At 32.9% G+C, this 21,851-nt stretch overlaps 1 protein-coding gene across 1 annotated transcript in view; it reads right to left on the bottom strand.

The window, feature by feature from the left end:
• LOC133201052 (ATP-dependent RNA helicase SUV3 homolog, mitochondrial-like) overlaps positions 1 to 21,851 on the bottom strand; it is a 99,754-nt gene that overhangs the window by 76,694 nt on the left and 1,209 nt on the right. Inside the window, exon 2 of the mRNA XM_061336853.1 lies at positions 1,606 to 1,683. Within this exon, the coding sequence (XP_061192837.1) occupies positions 1,606 to 1,683 (78 nt within the window). The remainder of the gene's footprint in view (positions 1 to 1,605; positions 1,684 to 21,851) is intronic.

The raw sequence follows: 21,851 nt of genomic DNA, 5'->3' as shown, positions 1-21,851 counted from the left end.
CACCCTACCCCCAGGGGTCATAATTGGAGCAAATTTGAATCTACACCACCTGCAGATTCTTCCATATAAATTTGACCAATCATGGCTTTGCTGTTCTTGAGAAGAAGATTTTTGAAGATTTTTCCTATATTCTCCTATGTTAAACTTTAATTGTCGTCCATTGTGGCCCCACCCTACCCCCGATGGTCATGATTTGAACAAACTTGAACCCACAACACCTGATGCTTCAAAATAAATATTACCAATCATTGCTTTGCTATTCTTGAGAAGAAGATTTTTGAAGATTTTTCCTATATATTCCTATGTAAAACTTTGATCGTCCATTGAGGCCCCATCCTTCCCCTGGGGGTCATGATTTGAACAAACTTGAATCTACACCACCTGAGGATGCTTCCATATAAATATGACCAATCATACATGTAGCTTTGCTGTTCTTGAGAAGAAGATTTTTGAAGATTTTTCCTATATATTCCTATGTAAAACTTTGATCATCCATTGAGGCCCCACCCTACCCCTGGGGGTCATGATTTGAACAAACTTGAATCTACACTACCTGAGGATGCTTCCATATAAATATAACCAATCATAGCTTTGCTGTTCTTGAGAAGATTTTTGAAGATTCTTCCTATATATTCCTATGTAAAACTTTGATCGTCCATTGTGGCCCCACCCTACCCCCGGGGGTCATGATTTGAACAAACTTGAATCTACACCACATGAGGATGCTTCCATATAAATATGACCAATCATAGCTTTGCTGTTCTTGAGAAGAAGATTTTTGAAGATTTTTCCTATATTCCTATGTAAAACTTTGATCGTCCATTGTGGCCCCACCCTACCCCCGGGGGTCATGATTTGAACAAACTTGAATCTACACCACATGAGGATGCTTCCATATAAATATGACAAATCATAGCTTTGCTGTTCTTGAGAAGAAGATTTTTGAAGATTTTTCCTATATATTCCTATGTAAAACTTTAATTGTCCATTGTGGCCCCACCCTACCCCCCAGGGTCATGATTTGAACAAACTTGAATCTACACTACCTGACAATAATTCCATGAGTTTCATCTTTCCTGGCCCATTGGTTCTTGAGAAGAAGATTTTTCAATAATGCCATTAATTTTTTGCTATTTCGTAATTATCTCCCCTTTGAGGAGGGAGTAGCCCTTCATTTGAACAAACTTGAATCCCCTTTACCCAAGAATACTTTGTGCCAAGTTTGATTGAAATTGGCCCAGTAGTTCTGGAGAAGAAGATGAAAATGTGAAAAGTTTACGACAACAACGACGCCGACGACAGACAACGGACAAATTTTGATCAGAATAGCTCACTTGTGCCTTCGGCTCAGGTGAGCTAAAAAGTAGGAGGGGTTCTGGGGTTCCTCTCCTAACAGGGGGTTGAAGGGGAATACCAGAATAACCGGGGGATTACATCATATAGGCAGGGAAATTCCCCCGCCCCAAGGTCTTAGGGACAACCCTGCATCTTGCTTCACTGACTCAACAATAGAGTTAAAGTGCTCATACAAAATTCATACTCTATTATAAACTTCACAGAGTTTAAATAGATATGAAAAAAAAAAGTTAATAGAAAAACACTTACCCTTTAAACCCTCCATTTCTGCTGCTTTAAATACTTCAGAACGCTTTGAAAAACTCATCAATGTCTGAGATACCAAGTCTGAAATGCAGGAATGTAGGAATGGTAATCGAATTCAATTTCATAACCAGATATTCATACATTTGTTCAACCCATTTAAACCAGTTAATTTAACAGAAAAGGTTATAATTTTCTACTTACAATCTTATTATGAATTATACAAGTTACATTCTTAACCAGAAGTCTCTGTCGAGACTGTAGCTCTACTGCTTTGTACTTATAACAAAGTAGCACTTGGACTTGAAACCGTGCAAACAGCAATAAATAGAATAATGATCCTTGATTTAGTCTCTTTTTGTGGCAAGATTGCAATCAGACTAAAACTATAGGAGGAGTAGCCTTTAAAAAGAATTTTACAAAAATTTCAGCTTGAGTTACCATGGCAACATCATCAAAATCAGAAAACGATAAAGACAAACATATATGTGACCGCGACTGGGGAAAAGGGGCCAGATGCGGCAAACGTCATAATGAGAAATTGGCTATCAAACTTACGTCATAATAACAAGCAAGGCGCGCTAAAAACGTTAGACACGGGTTTGTTTTGTTTTGTTTTTTCACTTATTTAATTGTTTGTTTTTTTCAATGTACTTTAATTATCAGCTATGTCGTCTGATCCAAAAGCTGTCAATGATATTTTTTTCTTTCGTTGGTTTTAAATTAAGCGCCAAAATATTGAAACGGAAGTTTCCGATTTACTCCCCTTCTTTTGTTTTCATTGGTGATCTAATATGGCGGTCAATCCAAAGCGAAAAGATGAGTCTGGAGACAAGAAGTACGTGTTCTATACCACAAGAAATTTTAGATAACCAAGATCTTAGTTTCATAGAAGAATTAAACATTGTAGATGAATTGTATTTTAATGAAAATAATAATGTGATCGAAAACGAAAGCAGTTCTGACGAAAACTTTCAATCTGATTCCGACAATGATGAAGACGTTGACCTTGTAAATATTGAACCATCAGATGAAGACACACGGGAGTATGTTGCCCAGGCCCGTTTTAGAAGTGATACATGTGGATGTAGGGAGTTCTATGGTGAACCATGCAGTACAGTTATTGACGTGGAATCGGCAATCGAATTCCGAGAACACTGTAAAGAAGTCAGCAAGGATGAGCTTGATCTGATTATAAAAGCGGAACTGTTTTCCCATCGCCTTTCAGGTGTTCATACACAAGCAAAGAAACACAGAACAAAAGAAAGAGAACGGCCCTATCAAGAATTCTACTTCAAAGGAAAACGGGTATGTAGATTGACATTTTGTTTTATTCATGGTATAGGGAGGAAAAAGTTGCAGTCCATCGCACACTCTCTTGATGTTGATGGACTGTCTCCTAGAGTTCATGGTGGGACAGGTAAAGCTTCAAAACATGCACTGAGCTACCAGGATTCAGTGAGGATCAAGACATTTTTTATGAAATTCGCCACGGACAATGCCCTACCTCTGCCAGGTAGACTTCCCAATTACAAGAATCATCAAGTTCTTTTGTTACCATCTGACAAATCTACTGTACACATACACCAAGAATATGAAAGTCTTGCTAAAGAAATGAAATACAGAAGCATAAGTCTGCGAACATTTCAAAGACAATGGCAGGAACTGTGTCCAAATACAGTTATTACAAAACCTTGTACTGATTTGTGTCAGAAATGTCAGGAATTTGCAAATAGAATTTCGAAAAGTGGTAATCTTGCTGAGGAAGAGAAAGTGCAATTACTTTCAGAGTACAATAAACATGTTCAGCTTGCCAAAGAACAAAGGGACTATTATCGTGAGCAGGTCAAACTAGCTAAACAGAATTTTCTGGAATTGCCATTGCTCTTCAAGGTTCAGGTACGTTTTCAAAACAAATATTTGTAACCCATTAAAAATTATATGTAGGACATAATGTATATGTACATTAATGGCACAGAAACATGTATGACATGTTTGACATTCTATGAAATTCTGATGGACTTCAATGCTCTAAATGTGATGAAGAGCTAAAGCAGGTAATTTGTAATACATGTAGTTATTTTAATAATGTGTTAAATCTCAGCTTTGTCAGACTGAAATTGTACCACTGTCTTGTTCCTGATTTTTCTTTTATATATATCAAAATTCTTTCAATTTTTTAATAGGTAACCCACCACAGTCAGTTCAAACCACCTTGCACTACTCCTGGGATTATGCTCAGCAGGTCCATATTCCACACCATGCCCAACAATTAAGTGGGCCCAATCTACATCAAAAGCCCTTGTAAATGCCATGTTTTTGGTATCTGCTCTGAAGGGTCAGGTAATTTTCATCATAAAAACTTTTTTAATTAGGGAATATTTTTCCTTTTGGTGATATTCATGATCTATAAATATTTTTTTTCACTTCATTTATTTTAACTCATTTCATTTACATTTAAGGCATATAATATATTCAAAAAATATACTGAGTCTACCCTTTCATTATGTATGTGGGTTTTTTTTTGTTTTGTTTTTTTCTTTTTTGGGGGTGGGGGGGTAGGGGTGAGGGGGGTGGTACCCTTTTAAGACAATTATAATTTAGCATTTACCATGTAACATCTTTGATTTTAATTCATATGATTATAATTTTTAATATCTATATGATACATGAATTTAAAATGAGAACTCCACAGAGAGAAATTTTTGTTAAGTGATTGCTTTATCACCACTACATATTTAATTATTTGGATACCTGTTTGTTTACTTTTCATTCATGTACATGCTTATTTTACAGGAAAACAGACCTTTTATCTTATTGATGAAGCAGCTAATCCTGGGAAAGGAGCTAGCAGTGTTACAAGCATGGTACATCATTACTTTGATAAGTTTGGGCATGATGAAACAGATCTCAAAGTTCACTTTGATAACTGTACAAGACAAAATAAAAAAAAATGTTGTGTTATGGTATGGTCTTTGGAGAGTGTTGCCAGGTAGGTTGATGCAGTTATTGTTATAATTTATGTAATATTGTGTACTACAGTACACCACTTTATTAGTGTAATGAACACTTTATATGAATTCAATATATATCAACTGCATCTCATGAAAGGAAAGATATCATGTTTTCAACATTTTCTTCAGGGCTACACAGAACCATAGAATACTCGATGATGGTAGCTGGCCATATAAAATTTGAGCCAGACTGGCATTTTGGCAATGGAAGGTGCACTGGAGAAACACCAATGCTGAAACAATATCACAGGTACTTTTATTTACAGGTACATGAAAAATACTATGATAATTTAATATATTTGTTTGATAAAGTTTTCTTTCTATGATTAAAAAATAAGAGACTTTATTTCATTTTTCTGGTGTCTTTTATAACATATTTTCCCTATGATTGTGTTTTAGGTAGCAGAATCCGTTAGGACTTCCAGTAGAAGTGGTCACAATATACCACAGGATGTAGGCAATGGTGAAGATCCTGTCCTGTTCTATGAAAGGAAGAATTATTTACAACAGTACTTTAAACCTCTGAAGTACCTAACCCGCTACCACCATTTCTACATGGATTCAGAGAATCCAGGAATTATTAGATGTCGGGAAAATGCTTCCTCAGAGCCTGTCACTTTCATGTTACTGAAAAGCAAAAGTAAAGTTCCCATTCCAGGTGTTCTTCCTTCTCCATCAGCCATTAAAGGCCTTGAACCTTCTCGACAATGGTACTTATTTGACCACATCAGAGAACATGCACTGCTATTCAGACACAGCAAAAGAATGTATATGTCCAAAACCTACTGTTCCCAAACAAGAAATAGACTTGACAGAATGCATTGAAGAATATAAACCAAAAGGTGGCAGAAAAAAGGCTTTACTAAATTAAGCTTGTAATTCACTAATTGTGACGTTTCAACATGTATGAACTGTTTCTAATTAAGTGCAGTTTATTAAAACATGTTTGCCTTCATGCTTAAAGTTTATAGGAAAGATTTACATGTTCTCTGGTTAATTCTGTACATGTGTTTTTTTTAAACATGTGTTTTGTACATGTTTTAACAGTGTTTTATCAAAGCATTTATGTTTTTTTTAATATGTACAAAAGTTGTGATTGATTGTTTTACATATTATCTGGTCAAGTCAGGTTCTCTATATGTATGAATTGTGTCATACACATGTAAATAACATTGTTTTATCAGAGTATGTATGATTAATGTTTAAAGTAAGGCAATTTGTGATTCCCTGATGGTAAATTCTTTACATTTTGTAATTGTCAATTTACATGCTTTACCAAAATACATGCTTTTAGTGAGTTACAAAGTTACAATGTACAGCTGTAACATGAAAAGGTTTCTATTCATTTTACCTAGTAACATGTTCATAATTATCTGCCAATATGTAATTTATCCGTATATATGATAATTGGCTAATTACCTTATGCTTTGCATAAGATTATTTAATTTCATTCTTTAGTATTAAAGTGATGATGTAGTTATGTACCACCACCACATCATCACTAAGTACATTATACATATTGAGTGTACATGTACATGTTTATCTATGTTTTAACATGTTCTTATGTGTACTATGCAATGTGATGGGCATTTTATTTCTCAGGAAGTTTATTGTATGTTTAAGGAAGCTCTAAACACTGCACACTGAAGAGTACTAACTCCAGGGTAGTTTTATGCAGTTAGAGTGATCTGCCCTTAGATGCAAGATTAGAATAAACTAGAATCTACAGTGAAAGACACAATGTGTACTAGACAAAAGTATTCTAAACATTATATTAGACCAATATAAAGTTACTGAATAAATTATTTGTATGTATCTTCCCAATGTAAATAAATATATCAGTAATTTCTGTTCACTAAGAATTCATTGTCTTTGAACATTTTTTCCAGGGGAAATATGGTAGGTACATGTACCTTATAATGAAATTGAACTAGATAAACTCAATATGCACACCTTTATATGACATACTTTTCTCCAAGTCCAAAAACAGTTTATGTTAGTGTTTAAAGCTTCCTTAAAAATTGAAGATTTATGAACACAGAATGTGTATGAAAATATGAAACTTTTATAAACACCGAATGTATTTGAACTCGTGTAAATATGATTATGTTAATGATAAGAAGTCTTCTTTATTTTGTTACCATGACAACAATGATTACAATTCTGTACACTTCTAGAATTCCTATTCCATTTCTATTTTAAAAAAAATATATTTAAGTCATTACTTTTCTTTGGTTTTAGACTGGAAGTACCCCGGTAATGTTGTGTTTACATATCAAAGAAAAGTGTGTGTTTTGAAACCTTAAAGTGCCTTTTTATAAAATAACTTAATAAAAGGTTAATGAACAAATCTGGTCATATCTTTAAAACAACTTAAGATATGACTCTGTTTTTTTTGACAAAATTTTATTTATATTATGAGAATTAAAAAAAAACAAAAACTCAAAATCTGATTTTTGCTCATCTGGCCCCTTTTTCCCAGTCACGGTCACATATCTCAGTGTAATCTACCCCCTGCGAGATGATATTCATGACTTAAAGAACTTTTATGAGTTGTTCATCATTGTTCATGAATGCTCATAAAAGATTCATAATAGTTTCATAAAAGTAGTTCATGAATTTAATTCATGAACACATTCATACTGAAAAAAATTTATACTTCATGAACAATGATGAACCTTTATGAAATTCGAAAATCTTCAACATTACACAGCAACACAAGTTTCATGATTATTCATGATTATTCATGACTCAATACAATTTAAATTCTATAATGATTCAAATTTATTGATATTGAATTTTAAGTACAATTTTAATTAACTGAGTGTTTTCTCCATTGGTAATTGCTTAACAATACATGTATTACAATACTGTTCAATGTTGAAATGGAAAGACTAAATAGACAGAAAAGCTTGCTGGATTTTTTTTAACATCATTATAGACTATCAGTAATAAGTTGCAAATCAGGGAATTTACGTAAATTTACGTCTTAAAATGCAAAAGATGTATACAATTGTGGTACATACACATTAACATGAATTGTATTTTCTCATGTCCATTTAAGAAATACATGAATCATCAATGTTTTCAAGTAATGATAACCATCACTCACAGTCCAGTATGTTAAAAAAAAAAAAAAATTTGATCCCTAAAACTTATAATTTATTATTTTAAAAAAGCCTCCATGCCTATTGCAACATTTTTGTTCATGGGCATAAATGGTTCTAAAATTTACAACATATATATTTATTTTTTTATATGGTAACATCTTAAAGTAGAAAATAAAAATTGTGAGGTTAATAAACATGTTGCCGATCATCTGAAAAGATATCATATTAGTCTTGTCTATGATGTCAGTTTCAAATTGTGTGCTTGCATGAGAAGATCCAAAACAACTTGGTTCCATAAGAATCATACTCCTGTCAATTCTCCTTCACTGATAAACATAGCTGATTCTTGCCGCTGATTCTTCAGTCTTTTGGGATATTTCAGCTCTAGTTGTTTCTTTGTTAGACCTGTAAAAATTGTACTCTCTTAATGAAAGTTATATTTTAAATGAATAGACACTGACAAAAAACAAAACAAAAACAAACAAAACATTCAGCAACTATCTGCATAGTTTCAAAGTAGGTAATCTATACGTCTAGTATGCCTGTGATGACTTAAGTTTCAATTTATGTGAATAATTTTGATGTATAAATAGAAACACAATCGTTTTCCCTGAATTCAATAAGCTAGATAATTAAAAAAAATATTAAGTTTAAATACTTTATAAAAATATTTCCACAATAATATCGGTACTTTTTGCCTACTAAGTAATCTGTGAGGACACGGATTGTGTCAAACTCTGTCAACTAACAACACTGCATACATAATTTTAAATCGTATTTTATCTCCCTCTTGTTTCATTCTTGAGAGAAAAGCAAATGCCTTGCCAATCTCATTTTGAAATTCGAACAAACCAAACAATAAATAGGGCCATAAAAATATAATTAATTTAAGAACATATGAAACAACAACCTTGCAGGTTGTGCACACGATATCCATCCCCCGCTTGTAACATGTATAAAACAGATGAAAACTTACTCATGTTGTGAGCTGATGAATGCAGGCGGAACAGTGCTGGTCTTTCTGTGGATGTTGTTTGGATGGTGTGCATTTAAAATATAACCTCCAATGCAGTCTATATTGTAAATCCTCAAGTTTACAAACTTCTGTCGCCCACCGAAAAACAAAAAGGCCGCCATCTTTTTAGCGGGTGGCGAGGCAATTCGTATCAATAATTTTTCACACCCTTTTTATTCAAAGATTTTTTTAAAGTTTGTAGAAACGTTGGCATAAATATAATTAAAAAAGTAAAACCTTATTTAATAGTACCAGTCCACGATTAACTAGGCCTATTTATTTACCATTTTTTATCAAGGTACCCCAAACAAGAAATACATTGGCGGCCAATTAATATTACGGGTATGATTTGAATCGCAACCTCAATCGTTTTTAGAAAACGTCGTTTGATTGGACGCTTCTGGTAGCTGATTTATATCATCATTACTGATTAGTTTAGCAGTTACGCGGGCGCCAAATTTTTTAATAGATTGAAAGGAAGGAAGATGTGCATTGCATTGTCAGAAGATTGTCGATAGATCTAGATTCTGTCAACATTTTTTTAATGGAGTGTTAACTATTATATTCATCGAAAGGAAGGACTGCAATACAGAAAGCATGTGGTAAGAACATAATTCTTTAATTATTTTGGTTCCGAATTTGTTGATTAGCACACTTGTTGCACGCATGCCAACCAAACGTGATTTTAAAAAAAATAACTCGGAGAGAAATATAATTTCAGTTATTGTTAAATAAAATGAATTTTGATGAAATATATTTTAAAAATTTATTTTAAAAAACTTGTGTGTTTTGGTCTCAGAATATTTTTTTTTTATATTTTATAATAAAATATGGAAAGGGGAGGGGGGGGGGCATACACACCCCCATGTGCCCATGGATTAGCTCAAATTGAAGAAAAAAAGGAAACTTGATTCTAAATTGAAACTAAAATCATTTTTGAATTTTCTTTACTGATTAGAACAAATTTACTTTGACTCGTCTCTGAGGATTCCTGACTCTTTATAAATTAAAGACCAAATATTCTGTATAAAAGACAGGTAATTCCTATATTTTTTTTCTGGCCTCCAGTTGCAGCATCACCACAATTCCCATATTATTTAAAAGTATCCTGTTCCCTGTAATATTTATTTCTATTTGGCATATCATTTATATACATGTATATGTAATTTCAGGGAGAGTGAAATGAAAAACAAGGCCTATTGTAAAAGAGCTAGAAAAAAAACCACGTCATGATTTAAAGGATGGATTTCAATTTTGGATGAATTAGTGAGTGATCCAGCAGACACCCATAGAGAAAAATTCATTTTTGGAATGTCAGGAAGCAAAGTTGACAGGGATAACAAATGCAACACAGGCATCTGACTTACTTGAACGTGCCATAAGAAGAACACAAGCGTTGTTTAAGATTCTGAAACTGATCCAGGCTGTACATGTAATTGTTTAAAGGACTTATCGCATGTTTCTAAATTATTTGAAATTAAAAGCGTAAAACGTTCCTTATGACCACATTTTATAAATTTTGTGTTTTTACTGCGGATAAAACGCGGTAATTAACCAATTATTGACTCAAATGAAAACCCCTGAATTAAAAATCTAAGTTAATTAGATAGCGATCACGTGACCCTGTGACGTCAAAGGCGACAATGGCTGATCAGCTCTTCATGTAAATCTTACTAAAATATACGCGATACAACCTGAATTTTCTGCGTTATGGACGACCAAATCACTGATTTTATCGATATGAAATTTAATATCCAACCTTATATTTTAGAATTGTCAGCAAGAAATAATCTGAAAAATCCGTTAACATTGTAAAAATAGCAGCGACGATAGCGAGGGAGACGCGGCGAAGACGAAGAAACTCGCCATCACAATACAATTTGATTTGTCATTCTATCACATGTATTAACTTATTTGATTCACAAATTTAATATTACATAGCTTTGTTATTCTTCGTTTTTAACATAATATTAATTTATGCAAGTATGCTTTCATATGTTTTGTAAAGGATGGCGGTCTTGAAAAATAATTTTCCGATCACGAAACATTGCCGTAATCAGACCTACAGATTCTAAATAAAAAACGAAAATATCTCAAAATTCCTATACCTTAGAACTAGTTAATGTTTCTAAAGTAATTGAAAATCACGGAAGGAATTAATTTTTTCAGCATTTTTCATAATTAAGCTGCATTTGTCGTTGATAACTTCGTAAATAATGTGCAACTTCTCATCTCTCTATCACTGAATTGTCGCCTATGACGTCAGAGCAGTATTTCCCCGAAATCCGACTGAAATATGCATATTGCCGTATTTGAATTTCAACTCTCAATATCTCTTAAAATATGCTTTCAACAACGTTTATTGTATTCAGAATTTTAATAAACAAGGTTGTAGATAATATTTTTCATAAAATTAAAATTTTTGAAAAATCATGCGATAAGTCCTTTAAGAGTGTGTTGGCTAAAAGCTGTATACATTTATAAATTCAATGAATTAATTTAATACATAGCATTTAATTTAGAATGTTGTAGTCATTATTTATATATTATCAAATTTTTAAATAGAATGTTTATGTACATGTATTTTGAGGGTAATCAGTGGTTTTGCCAATTTGGCCTTCTGTCAAAATTACGTAATTCAAGAATAATATTCTTAAAAAGTTCCTGAAATATTCATGAAAGATCTAATGAAGCTAAAATTCACAGGACACTATGATTTCATGAATTCTATAAGGAAGTTCATGAATTTTCAAGAGTAGTAAGTAATTCATGAACAACCCACTATTCTTGAATATTCTTGAACTTGGTTTTCATGAATAAAATTCATGAAATCATGAGTGTCCAATTTTAACTTCATAGGATCTTCATGAATATTTCATGAGCAGATTCAAGAATATATTTCATGAACTTTTCTTAAAAGTTCAAGAATTATTCTTGATACTCTCGCAGGGGACTTGCATGCCATGTTATATTAAAATCAGACCAAACTGTAGGAATTTGAAAGTATTTTACAAAAATTTCTTTTTTAGTAACCATGGCAACACAATTCATTGAAATCAATGTTACAATATAACTTAGTACACAAGTAGACAATATTGAAATCAATATTGTAATATTGATATTGTAATATTGATTGTGACATCACAATGCCACTGCACGCGCTTCGCCTTGGTCAATATTGATATTTTTCTGGTGAATAACAAACCATATTCCCCATCGAAAGAGTCCATAATTGTTTTATTATATAGTCAAGGTTTAATGAATAAGACATTGAAGGCCACCTAACGATTCCATTTTCATTAACGAACTTCCGTCGTAGAAACATAACAAATGTCCAGATCACAACCTATAACTTCTGTGTTTTCTTTTCACTGTGTATAAGACATTGAAATTTTAAGAAAATAATCCTGTGATAGACTTGCGAAATAATTTTTCCTGTTCATATATTCAGCTAGCTCTGACCATTGCAACCATTGTTTTCTATGTTGTTTGAGGTATTGATTGTGACGCACAATGCCACTGCACACGTACTGACCCTCCGGTGAATACGGCTTCAAATCCGGTGAATATGTAGTGTTATGAACTGTTTGCGTTTGTATAGATTATATAGGGGATATTTATAGACTATATAATAAACAGAATTATGTATCTTAGTGTTGTCAACTTGTGTACTAAGTTATACTGTAATCAGACCAAAACCATAGGAGGAGTAGCGTTTGAAAGGAATTCACAGAAATTTCTATTTTTAATAACCATGGTAACACCATTCATCGAAATCAAAAACCGATATTAAAAATTATATATCTTATTGTAGTCTACTTATATACCAATTCATAATGAAATTGTACCAAAACCATAGGAGGAGTAGTGTTTTGAAAATATTTCACAGAAATTTCTATTTTTAGTAACCATGGCAACACCATTCATCGAAATCAATATCTGATAAATAGAATTATGTATCTTAGTGTAGTCTACTTGTGTGCCAAGTTTTATTGAAATCGGACCAAAACCGTAGGAGGAGTAGCGTTTTGAAAAATTGTTGACAGACAGACGGACACCTTACTATCACATAAGCTCTTCTGATCTCTGACCAGTAGAGCTAAAAATCTTTTTTTTAGAAAATTCAGAACTATGATCATGATTATAATCAGAATTCTTTATTATTTAATCAAAGTAAAAAAAGATATCCATATGAAGATGTATGTCAATCAGAGTCAAACTACATTTACAATGAAATTCATAATGCTTTTGCTTATCAAACTAGAGACTCAAGGGCCACAATGCTCACCTGATTAACTATGGCCCTACTGGTACTAATACTCCATCAGCTTTTTACCCTATATATTCCTATCTAAATCTTTGATCATCCATTGTGGCCCCACCCTACCCTCTGGGTCACCATTTGAACAAATATGAACCTAGCTAAACTAAAAAGTTGAATATGTGTACTGTTTTAGTTTACAACAATTACAGTATTGTGAGGACACAACAGATTTAATTCGCTCAATTCAGCAAATGGAAGACCAATCAAACATGCTCTCTGACCTGAATTCGATCAAGGTCAGGTTTTAAAACAGCTGAACACCACGTGATGAATTGTAATATTCAACAGGTAAGTCTAGGTCAAATCAAGGTTAACGCAGTCATAATGGAATTGACAAGTTTGTTTTGAACATTTTTTTTTGTAAAATATGACATTACATGTATTTTGTTCAATATATAGCTACAGTTTTTTTTAATCACAGCAGGCAAACATGCACGGACTATGTATGCAAGCTAGCAAGTTTACTGGGGGCATTTACCCGTGACGACACAAATCCACATGGCTTGGTATGATTCTAAACAGGTCATAAAGAGGTTAATGGCATTTTAAATGAAGTCAGCAAAGAGATTCAAAATCATAATGCTTTTAATAAGAAAACATAGAGTACAAGGTTGTTCAACAAAGATATTTTCAGTCAACCTTTATACATATAAAATACACATTATCTGTCGAACTTGACAGATAATGTGCTCAAACTGCAGTGCTCAGTGCTTACAAAAGCTTTCAAATGTGCACCTGTCACAAATTTCTTTTGATATTCATGAAAAATCAAGGGCCCCACCTTCAAAAGGCAGCTTTGTATGTTGTCTATATCTATTGTTAGACATTTTCAGATGTTGACTCAAATAATAAAGACATCAGTTAAGAATTTAATTCTTAAGGTTTTTAATGAATGTTCAAAAGGACTATATTCTGTAGTGGCCAGTATCTGCCCCCAAAATAAAACATTGATGGAGAAATCTTTAATTATGCTCTAAACCAGGTGGATATTTGCAGACTTCAAAGCATTAAATATTTTTATCAACTATGACATCATTAGTTAGATATGACGTCAATAAAATGACGTAAATTCCAAATTGCAATGATTTTGAGAGAAAATAGCGTATTTTACGTCGGTTTTTTGATTGGAAATTATCGAGCGCAGGTCTGCTCAGACTAGATCTTTTGATATAATGTGTAAAATGATAATATCAATGAAATATGTGAATATGGTACCTGAGCAAGCTTGCGCTCTATAAATACTATAGCCAAAATTGAACAAACTCTGTGCATTTTGGCCTCTATTTTAAACATAACGGAAATCCAAATAGTTTGTGACGTCACAGAGACAAGAAAAGCCAACTAATTTTTCCAATTTCATAATATATTGTCTTAATTTGGATTATTTTATACAATATATGCACTTTTTCTCATTTCAAGAGATTTTCAAAATTTGACTATTATGGGGGCTGGAATACGCCCTTACCGTATATAGTTCTTTGATGAGTAACCGGGTACCACACATAAGCCTTATTGAGACTTCTAGATTTTATAATGTTAGCAATATGATTCTTATTTAATTAATGCATGAGAAAAGCCAAATTCTTCGAGCTTAATGATAAATGTGTCTATTATTTGGAATAAACACACCCTAATTATAGACACTATTGTTTGGAGGTTACAGGTAACTGCCTTCAAACTGACTGCATGGCCCAATGTTTAAAAAGCTATTACATGTATCACTATTGCAAGGTAGGTATGAAAAAGTAATTCCTTGAAAAAATACTATAATGATAAAGGAGCTTTTTTCAATGAAAAATTACGTTTTGTAGTAGAAATCGACCGTCCAGATGCGGAAGGCAAATTTCTGGATTAATGAGACAGAATAACATGGAAAAAAATCATTTCCCAAAAAATATTGTCCCCGGAAGGTAAAACGTCCAGATTAATGGCGTCCAGATTAACCTGGGGCAACTGCATTTCAATGTAAAACTTTGATTCTCTATCGTGGCCCCACCCAACTCTCCTTTACTCAAGAATGCATTGTACCAGCTTTAGTTAAAATCGGCCCTGTGGCTTTTGAGAAGAAGTTGAAAATGTGAAAAGTTTACAGATGGACGGACAGACGGATGGACAGGTCGACAATGGGTGATCAGAAAAGCTCATTTGAGCTTTCAGCTCAGGTAACCTAAAAAGGATATGTGCAGTGTATCCTAATTTTTAGAAAATACTGGGATACAATGGAACCTGCGATATAATGAGAATGGAGTATATATACCCTCGAATCATGAGTTTTTTGTAGCATTATGGCTAATGTGTAATATACAAGAGGCTCAAGGGCCCAGAATCCCTCTTCTGAAAATTGTACAACCTATAATTTCATCTATTTTAAGCCTCTTGGTAACCTATATAAGGATAAAGCCTTGAAATTTGAAAAGTAGATTAGCATGGCAACAACTGACAAAGTTTGATAATTCCAATACAATAAGTATCTGAAATATTTAAATTTAGCAATTAAGTTGCAAAAGTAGGTCACAGTGACTTACTTTTTGATTGATACACTCCGAGGACTCAAGATGCATCAACTGAGAAAATTTGATGATTCTTGGTCAATTACCGTAATTTCTGGACGATAGGTAAATACTTTTTTTCTCAGAACCGTTGGGGTCACCCTGTTTAACGAATAGACCATTCTAAGACTCAAGTTTACAAAAATGCCCCCAAATCATAAAATTTATGTTAGCTTTAAAGCAAGTCTGTGGCATTTTCATAACTTTTTAAATTATTTTACCGAAAAAAATTATAAACAATAAAGAATTAAAGATATATTTCATTGATGTCTTACAAATTAAGTGGTTTAAGCCCCACCCCTCAGGCCCCAGGGGGGCATGGACCATGAAATTCACAAATTTTCTTCCCCTTTACACATAACTGCCATATGCTAAAATTGGCTGAAATTGGTTCAGAAGTTTCAGAGAAGAAGCTGAAAATGTTCAAACGTTAACACACGATGCATGACGATGGATGAAAACGGATAGCAATAGGTCACCTGAGTGACTCAGGTGACCTAAAAATGTTACCATTTTCTTAATTACCTTAATTAAAATTGAAAAAAAAATAATGAAATTGAAAATTAAAATAAATACTTCAAAAATTACCCCAATATGAGGATTGGCATTTTGCCAACTGTTTAGAACCCTTATAATTTAAGAGGGAGGGGGGTTCAAGATATTATGACCAGATATCGAGTCCTCCTACTCTTATAATTTAAGAAGGAGGGGGGTTCAAGATATTACGACCATAATTTATTGAGTCCCCCTACCCTTATAATTTAAGAGGGAGGGGGTTCAAGATATTATTAACATAAAATATTGAGTCCCCTTACCCTTTGAATTTAAGAGGAGGGGGGTTCAAGATATAATGACCATAAAATATCGAGTCCCCCTACCCTTTTAACTTCAGAGGGAGGGGGGGTTCAAGATATAATGACCAGATATGGAGTCCCCCTACCCTTTTAATTTAAGAGGGAGAGGGTTCATGATATTATGACCAAAAGATATTGAGTTCCCCTACCCTTATAATATAAGAGGGAGGGGGTTCAAGATATTATGACTATAAGATATTGAGTCCCCTATCCTTTTATTTTAAGAGGGAGGGGGTTCAAGATATTATGACCATAAAATTTTGAGTCCCCCTACCCTTTTTATTTACATGTAAGAAGGAGGGGGTTCAAGATATTATGATCATGAAATATTGAGTCCCCTACCCTTTTATTTTAAGAGGGAGGGGGTTCAAGATATTATGACCATAAAATATTGAGTTCCCCTACCCTTTTCATTTACATGTAAGAGGGAGGGGGTTTCAAGATATTATGACCATAAAATATTGAGTCCCCTACCTTTTAAAATTTAAAGTGGGAGGGGTCAAGATATTAATGTGGCAAAATATTAACCCCCACAATTTTTATTTTATTTGGGGAGAACAAGTGCTTTCCCCATGTAGTCTTCTTCAGTTGAAAGAGGGGGTTCAATATATTATAACCATAAAATATTGATTCCCCAAAAATTTTAATTTAAGAGGGGGGTTCAAATTATTATAGCTGCAAAGTATTGTCCCCCATTACAATTTAGTGATTAGGAAGAGGGAGTTTTAAAGTATTATGGTATTATGCTTGTTTAGAAAGGGAGGGGGTTCAAGACAGCAGAATAGTGTTTGTGAAATATTCAACCCTGTAAGAGTTCTCAAAATCTGGGAATAGAATAATATGGTTGTTAAAAACAACCTTACCCTAAAGGTTAGTTGTGGGGTTGGGGTATATCAATTATACAGTAAAGAGAAGGGGTTCAAGATATTATCATAAAATATTGAGGACCCTTAATTGTATGTGTGTGGGGTTTTTTTTTTCATGGGGAGTTTTATAATTTCAAGTCATTATGATTGCAAAAATATTGAATTTCTGTTAGACTTCTGAGGAGTTGGGTTTTAAATATCATGGCTGTAAAATATTGACCCCACTGAAAGGTTCATGGAAACTGTTTTCAAGATACAATGGCTTCAAAATATTGACCTTCCCTCTTACATTTTAATTTTTCATTACAGGTGGGGGTTCAAGATTTTATGGTTGCAGAATTCTGACACCCCCTCCCCTTTTTTTAACTCCAGTGGTCCAAAAGAGGGGTTCAAAATAATATGGCTGGTAAATATTGTACCCCAATTAGACTTCCTTAGGTACTCATTTCTGTTTAATGTTGCTCTCTCCCTTCATAAAACACCAAATATTCCAGTTACACCCTATGGGATGAACTATTGAATCTAGCCAGATTTTAATGGTCAGATAAATGGTGGTTGGCTGATATATACTGTTCATCCTTTTGTTTCTTTCAATTTTACCATTCTTGGACATAACATGAATAAGAAAAGACAAATTCCATTTCATTAAACATTAATTTATGGCTGGTACACTGTAATAGTTAAATAAATAAATATAAACACCTCCAAACATTAAAAAAATAATCTTTTCTCTAACATCTTTCTACTCAATCACAAGACTGTCCTTAGCACAAAAAAATACACGTCTCCACAAATGGAAAGATACTACATGGCTCCTTGAATTTTCTTTTTTCAAATTGTAAATTATACAACAAAAAAATTTTTAAAAATAAATAAATACCTTATGGGATGGGATAAAAGACAGAAATAAATATCTCATAATTGTTTTTCCATCAGACATATCAAGTTATTTTAGTTATTTGATGTAGAATATTTGGGGTTTGAATTGGTAAAAGACAATTATTTTTAATTTCCTGGTGACAATTTCAGACTTCAATATTTTGATTATATTATTTTACTCTCACTTCTTTAGGTATTGCACAGATATTAAAAAAAAAATACAATTTTAATATAGAGATACCCAACCCTCGAGATCTAACAATTAAATCAAAGTGTGTGTGTGGGAGACGGGTGTTAAATACTTTCACTTCTTTTTCCATAGTAGTCTTTAAATGGAGGTTCAATACTTCACAGCCACAATATTTTCAACCCCTTATAAAATGTTGTGGGGTTGAACATTTCCCTGCCAAAATATCTTGAACCCCCTCTTACCATTCAAAAATTATTTTCAATAATTTTTAAACACCCTCCTATACACATATATGTCTAATAGGGGGTACAACATTTTACAGCCATAAATCCTATCTTAAACCTCCACCCAAACCTACCCAATAAAAATTAAAATTAGAAGGTACAACATTTCAGCGCCATAATCTCAGGAAACCCTATGCTTTAAACAGAGAATGTCTGTAATGGGGTTCAAAATATTATGGCCATAATGCTATAATATAATGAACCCGGGGTTCAAAATATTATGGCCACAAGGCCATAATATATCGAACCCGGGGTTCAAAATCTTATGACCCTAAGGCTATAATATATTGAACCCCGGGTTCAAAATATTATGGCCATAATATTTTGAACCCCGGGATCAATATTTTATAGGGGGGTTCAATAATATTTCGCAGCGATATTTAGAACCCGGGTTCAAAATATCGCGGGGTTCAATGTATTATATGACACTGGTTCAACTGGGAAAAATTAGCATCGAAGTAGAACAAAGGAGTAAGGAGAATTTTCTGTCATTTAAACTTGACAAATGTAATGTATTTTGTGTTTATTCGTTCTCATTACCTATTACTCCATGTTTTAATGGATTAACAACAATTATTTATTGTTTTTCATATCAATGTCCCTTGCTTTCACATTTCCATGCTTTCAATTTGTCAAAATGTATGACACTACGCTGTTTACACCACAGGTCCCGCCATCCATTATGACTGATCTCTACTTTCGATTTAAGCGGAAGTGAAACATTTAGTCAATTTTTACAATGTTTCATATGAAAAGAAATACGATGTCATCTTAGTCTGTTGCTTGGCAGTTGAATTGGGAATTTTTGTCTCAAAATTGGGAAAAATTAACTTTTTTTGGCATTGGGAATGGTACCGTTTATCGGTACCAGATATATAAGGAAAAGAAACGCTGATACATCCATGTAGATTCATTATGGTATAATTCTGAGATATAAGAATCACAAAATTCCACAGCACCCCCCACCCATTTAAATGAAATTATCACTCCTTTAACATGTTTATAAATCTTACATTCATGCCCACTTTCAATTCTTATCATTTGTAGTGCAAAATGGCAAATGTTTTGGCTGCAGTCATATGTTCTTTGCACAAGCGGAATATTGTAGACGTATCATGATACTTGCTTTGTCCTTGTTTGTTTTAGGATGATCTATCCACATACATGCACAATATTTGCTTGTCTCTCCAGTAAAAAAAAATGTCATCACGATGACTTAAAGCATATATAAAGGTTTTAACAAGTAGAGTTTATCACAATTTCCATTTCTACACACCAATACAACATAAAAGGCCTTAGCACAGGGGCTATTTGCTTGTTCAGGCTGGATTGTTGTTTTTTTTCTTACATTCAAAGATTTTCCACTTTCACAGCGCAATGATGTTCCACAACAACTCCCTAGGTTCATATAAAATGACCCTCTTTATTCCATGCTGATATACCTGTCATTTTCACCCAATAACACTAAAGAGTTCCAACAAAGGGAGATAACAATTTAACTCCAGGAAATTGGTTGCAGGGAGCTAAAATAGGCAATAGAAATTTAAATGAAGCATCTTAATCAGTTATTCCTATTTTAAAAAGATATATTAGATTTAGAATCTTCTTTTTTTTAATTTAGATATTTTTTAAAAAGTCTATAAATATGATTATAGACTGTTATTTAAAATATGTGAAATTGTAGCGAAGTGGAGTATTTCAAAGTTAATTTTCAACATGTAGATATTATTTCCCAAGCTCAATATTTCAATATGTAGTCATGGTAGTAGACCTAAGATCATTCTAAAGATTACACTTATTTTAATTTAATTTTTAATAGGGATGGGTATCATCAAAATTTCATATCGTGATATATCATGATTTTTTCCCAAAATATCGCAATAACATCGGAATATTTTTACATGGAATTTTTACTTCATTTTCAAATGAATTCCCATAATTTTTCTTACAAATACACTGCAAAAATATAACTTTACTTTTTTCCATGTTTATTTATGTAATATAAAGCATGTCTGGATGCCTTAGTTTAACTTTATTCAACATTTTTTATATTTTCTGTAATTTCTATTTTAAATTAATAGTTTGAACAAATAAGCATGATAAATAAGTAATTTCCAGAATTAATAATTATGTACCAAATACCGGTATTATATTCTCCATATTAAATTAAAAATCCCGATGTATCGGTATATCGATAAAATCGCACATCCCTAATTTTTAATTGGTATTGAGAGAAAATAGCACCTCAAAATGGCTAAAAAATCATACTCATTAATTTAGGATCTATAAATAGACCTTTAAAAAAACATTCATTTGAATTAATTATGCTTTTCTTCATTAATCATATAAACAAGACCAAGATTTTGAAAAGAAAAAATTTGAAAATAAACTGATGGTAGAAGGTCACTTTTTTGGATTAATCATTTTGACAATGTATGGTTTTTCCGTATAATTCAGTGTGATTTTCGACAAATATGCAAATGAGCCATTACTAAAAAAAGATGCGAGCTTCGGCAATTTTTTGTAGATATTCTGACTTCTACTTTTATGTAGAAAATTTTAAGCCACTCGAAAATCCTATGTTGCAATTAACCTTCCATGTGGACGATTTTTTAAATTTTGCATGGTTTTTCTCCCGGACTGGCTCTTAAAAAGCTAAGTACGAGGTAGATCGAAATAGTCTTTGGACTGGACCTGTCCAAATTTTATTTCTTAGTTGTTGTTTTTTCATTATTATACGAGTCAACAGACAGACAGACTGTCCATTAAAGGACTTATCGCATGTTCCTAAATTATTTGAATTAAAAGCGTAAAACGTTCCTTATGACAGTTTATAAATTTTGTGTTTTTACTGTGGATAAACCACAGTAATTAACCAATTATTGAAAATGAAAGCCCCTGAATTAAAATTCTAAGATAATTAGATAGCGATCACATGACCCTGTGACATCAAAGGCGACAATGGCTGATCAGCTCTTCACGTAAATCTTACTAAAATATACGCGATACGACCTGAATTTTCTGCGTTATGGACAACCAAATCACTGATTTTATCGATATGAAATTTCATATCCAACCTTCTATTTTAGAATTGTCAGCAAGAAATAATCTGAAAAATCCGTTAACATTGTAAAAATAGCAGCGACGATAGCGAGGGAGAAGCAGCG

This window comes from Saccostrea echinata, unplaced genomic scaffold (genome assembly GCF_033153115.1).
Source record: "Saccostrea echinata isolate AGI-Se365-2 ecotype Australia unplaced genomic scaffold, CSIRO_AGI_Sech_v1 ptg000042l, whole genome shotgun sequence".
In the NCBI taxonomy this organism is placed as follows: Eukaryota; Metazoa; Mollusca; class Bivalvia; order Ostreida; family Ostreidae; genus Saccostrea; species Saccostrea echinata.
Note: the sequence above shows the minus strand (reverse complement) of the source record. Positions and strands in the feature narration are given on the sequence as shown.